The following is a 2843-nucleotide window of genomic DNA, read 5'->3' on the forward strand; positions in this document are numbered from 1 at the left end:
GTCTGCGCCCGCACTGCTCGGCCGTGCCGCCCCTCGGTGATGCTGCCCGTGCCCTGCCTCCCCTCGGCAGTGCTGCCGCCCCTCGGTGGTGCTGCCCCTTGGCCATCTGCACATGGGCATCCTGTATCCCCCCATGGAGAAAGTGACAAACCCCAACCCCACTGCCGTGCCCACCCCCGTGCCTGCTCATCCTGCTGGGACATGATAGCCAAGCCCTCTGAGGGACACTTGGTCTGGGATGTCCCCTGTATCGCAGGTCCTCCCGGCTCGGCATCACACCCAGGTGGGATGTGCTCATGATCACCCCGCTGCTACCACCCGCGGGGACATCCGTGGTTGGCTGCCCTGCATCTTCTCACTCCAAATCCTCCAGCTTTTGTCCTAGAATTATAATCTGCCCAAATCCATCTCCTCACTGTCGGCGTTGGCTTGGTCGCCTCAGGGCTGGACAAGGTGGCACAAGCAGGATCACAGGGGTGGGCTTGGGGACCGGACTCCAGCCCTAACTCGCCGGCGAGGCAGCGCGCAGCACATCGGGCACAGCAGGGCCCGCCTTGCTCACTTTTAATCGCAGACAAGCAAATAGAATACACCAAAAAAAGGAAGCGAGGGCGGGGGAAGACCCGGCCGTGGTGGGGGGTGGGGGAGCGGGGCCACGGGAGCGGGATCAGACCCCCAGCCCGCTGAGCAGCACCGAGAGCAGCGAGGCGAGGGCCAGCGAGCCCGCGGCGGCGGGGCCGGCGCTGCTCACCGGGAAGGGCTCGGTGCTCTCCTGCAGCCACGCGTACGCCTCCTCCAGCCGCTGCCGCCGCAGCTCCGGCCCCACGTGTGCCCGGATCCTCTCGTAGTAGGAGTTCAGGTACCGGATCTGCAGCCAGGCACCACGGGGAGCTGCCGGGGGTGGCCTGGGTGTCGCTCCTGCCTTTGGCCTTCCCCATCCAGCTGCCCCACACTCCTACCGCTGGCCCCACCTGCAGAGCTCATTGCTCCTCTTCATCCATGCACTCATTCTTGCTCTGTCCTCATTTACCCACTCCAGCCTCGTGCCACGGTCCTGGTTTTTCCTGCATCCACCCCCCAAGCCCCTGTGCTGACCTTGCATCCCTGCTCTGCTCCCCACCCTGAGCACACGGCCGTACCTGCTCCGGGGACAGGAGGCTGAGGTCGATGAGGTTGCGGTCATAGGGCACCAGGGACACCACCTCGAAGGTCAGAAAAGGCTTCTCCCCGCTCTGGTGCTGCCACAGAGAGGTGTCATTGCACATCCCCTACCCCTTTGGAGGTGCCTCCACCCCTGACTCAATGCAGGCCCCCATGGTGTGCCACCCCTGTCACCCCCTCCCCATTGCCCTACCTCAGTCTGTGCCTCCACCACGAGGGCGACGTCCTCGATGCGGATCCCGAACTCACCATCCTGGTAATACCCGGGCTCTGAGGGCCGGGAACATGTCTGGTGAGCCCCCAGCCCCAGCGACTCCCCCAGCCCACCCCAGCAAGGCTGGATCTGACCCTGAGTGGGCTGAGAGCTGACAGCCTGTCCCTGGCTGGGCTCTGTGCCCGGGGTTGTCCTGCAGAGCCGGGGTGCCGGTCGGGGTGCTGGGACATACCGATGGAGGTGAACATGCCGGCCTCCAGTGGCACGTTGTTGGACTGGAAACCCACGGGCCCTGCCGGGACATGAGGTGGGTTAGAGCTCTGTGGATGGCAGGCGCTGCAGGGACACCCCAGCAAGGACCACAGAGCCACCAAGGCAAGGACTATGGGGCCACCATGGCAAGAACCACTACAAGGACGAGGATCATCCCAGTAAGGACCTTGGGACCACCTCAGCAAGGATCATTGGGCCACCCTGGCAAAGACCACAAGATGTTGCAAGTGGGGATTTCTCTGCCCGTTATAGAGGCTCTTCTGGGAAGCCCCCAGTGAGCTCCTGCCCTCATCCCTGTCCCCGTAGCTCAGCCCACATGCCCAGCACCAGTGCTGGTGGCACCTACACTCATGGACTGAGAGGAAGTTGCCAATGCCATGGCCGGTCCCATGGCCATAGTTGAGACCAACATCCCAGAGTGCCCGGCGGGCGAAGGACTCCACTGTTCTCCCTGGGGAATGAAGAGGTGAGATGGAGGCTAAGGAGCCTCTGGGGCTCCCCTGTGCCATCCTGCTCCCTGTGCCAGGGGTTCTGTGCAGGGCCAATGCTGGGTTGGGCACCCACCTGCTGTGTTGGATGGGAAGACGAGGCGGGAGAGGTCAATGTTGCCCATCAGCACACGGGTGTAGGCTTCCTGTAGGGCATGGCAGGGGCTGAGTGTGGTGGTACCCAGACACCCACCACTGCACATCCAGTCCTGGCCAGGACCATGATGCTGAGTGCCATAGGGAGTGCTGGCCAGTGTGGGGATATGCTGGGCATCTCAGGGTTGCCCTGGGCAGTGCAGGGGGATGTTGGCTGACATGGGAGGGGCTGGTACCTTCTGGAGAGGGGTGGGCTCACCCCAGTGCACTGTGCGAGTGATGTCTGTTGTCCCATCCCTGCAAAGGGCATCATGAATGGGGCTGGTGCAGCCCCAGCACTGGCTTTGGGGGCCCCCGGATGTGGGGCTGTGGTGGGGGGTCTCTGTTCAAGGCTACGTACAGATACTGCCCTCCGGTGTCAAAGAGATACATCTCTCTCGCAGACAGCGTCCGGCTGCTCCCGTTGGAGGGGCTGCGAGGGGAGGGGGACACAGCCCTCTCCCAGCTGCCCATTGCCCACCGCCCCCTGCCCACTGCCCACTGCTGCCCCAGCCCTACCTGTAGTGAGCCAGCGCTGCGTTGAGCCCGCTGGCTGAGATGGACTGGTAGGT

At 63.9% G+C, this 2843-nt stretch overlaps 1 protein-coding gene across 1 annotated transcript in view; it reads right to left on the reverse strand.

Annotated features, from left to right (window-relative positions):
* Window positions 1-667: 667 nt before the first annotated feature.
* The window catches only part of XPNPEP2 (X-prolyl aminopeptidase 2), a 5519-nt gene continuing 3343 nt past the window's right edge, over window positions 668-2843 (reverse strand). The window contains exons 8-16 of the mRNA XM_031063444.1: window positions 2791-2834; window positions 2633-2704; window positions 2469-2529; window positions 2213-2282; window positions 1995-2099; window positions 1608-1667; window positions 1355-1431; window positions 1140-1238; window positions 668-868 (exon numbers count right to left, since the gene is read on the reverse strand). Of these exons, the coding sequence (XP_030919304.1) occupies window positions 668-868; window positions 1140-1238; window positions 1355-1431; window positions 1608-1667; window positions 1995-2099; window positions 2213-2282; window positions 2469-2529; window positions 2633-2704; window positions 2791-2834 (789 nt within the window). The remainder of the gene's footprint in view (window positions 869-1139; window positions 1239-1354; window positions 1432-1607; window positions 1668-1994; window positions 2100-2212; window positions 2283-2468; window positions 2530-2632; window positions 2705-2790; window positions 2835-2843) is intronic.

The sequence above is a fragment of the Geospiza fortis genome, unplaced genomic scaffold (assembly GCF_000277835.1).
Source record: "Geospiza fortis unplaced genomic scaffold, GeoFor_1.0 scaffold412, whole genome shotgun sequence".
In the NCBI taxonomy this organism is placed as follows: Eukaryota; Metazoa; Chordata; class Aves; order Passeriformes; family Thraupidae; genus Geospiza; species Geospiza fortis.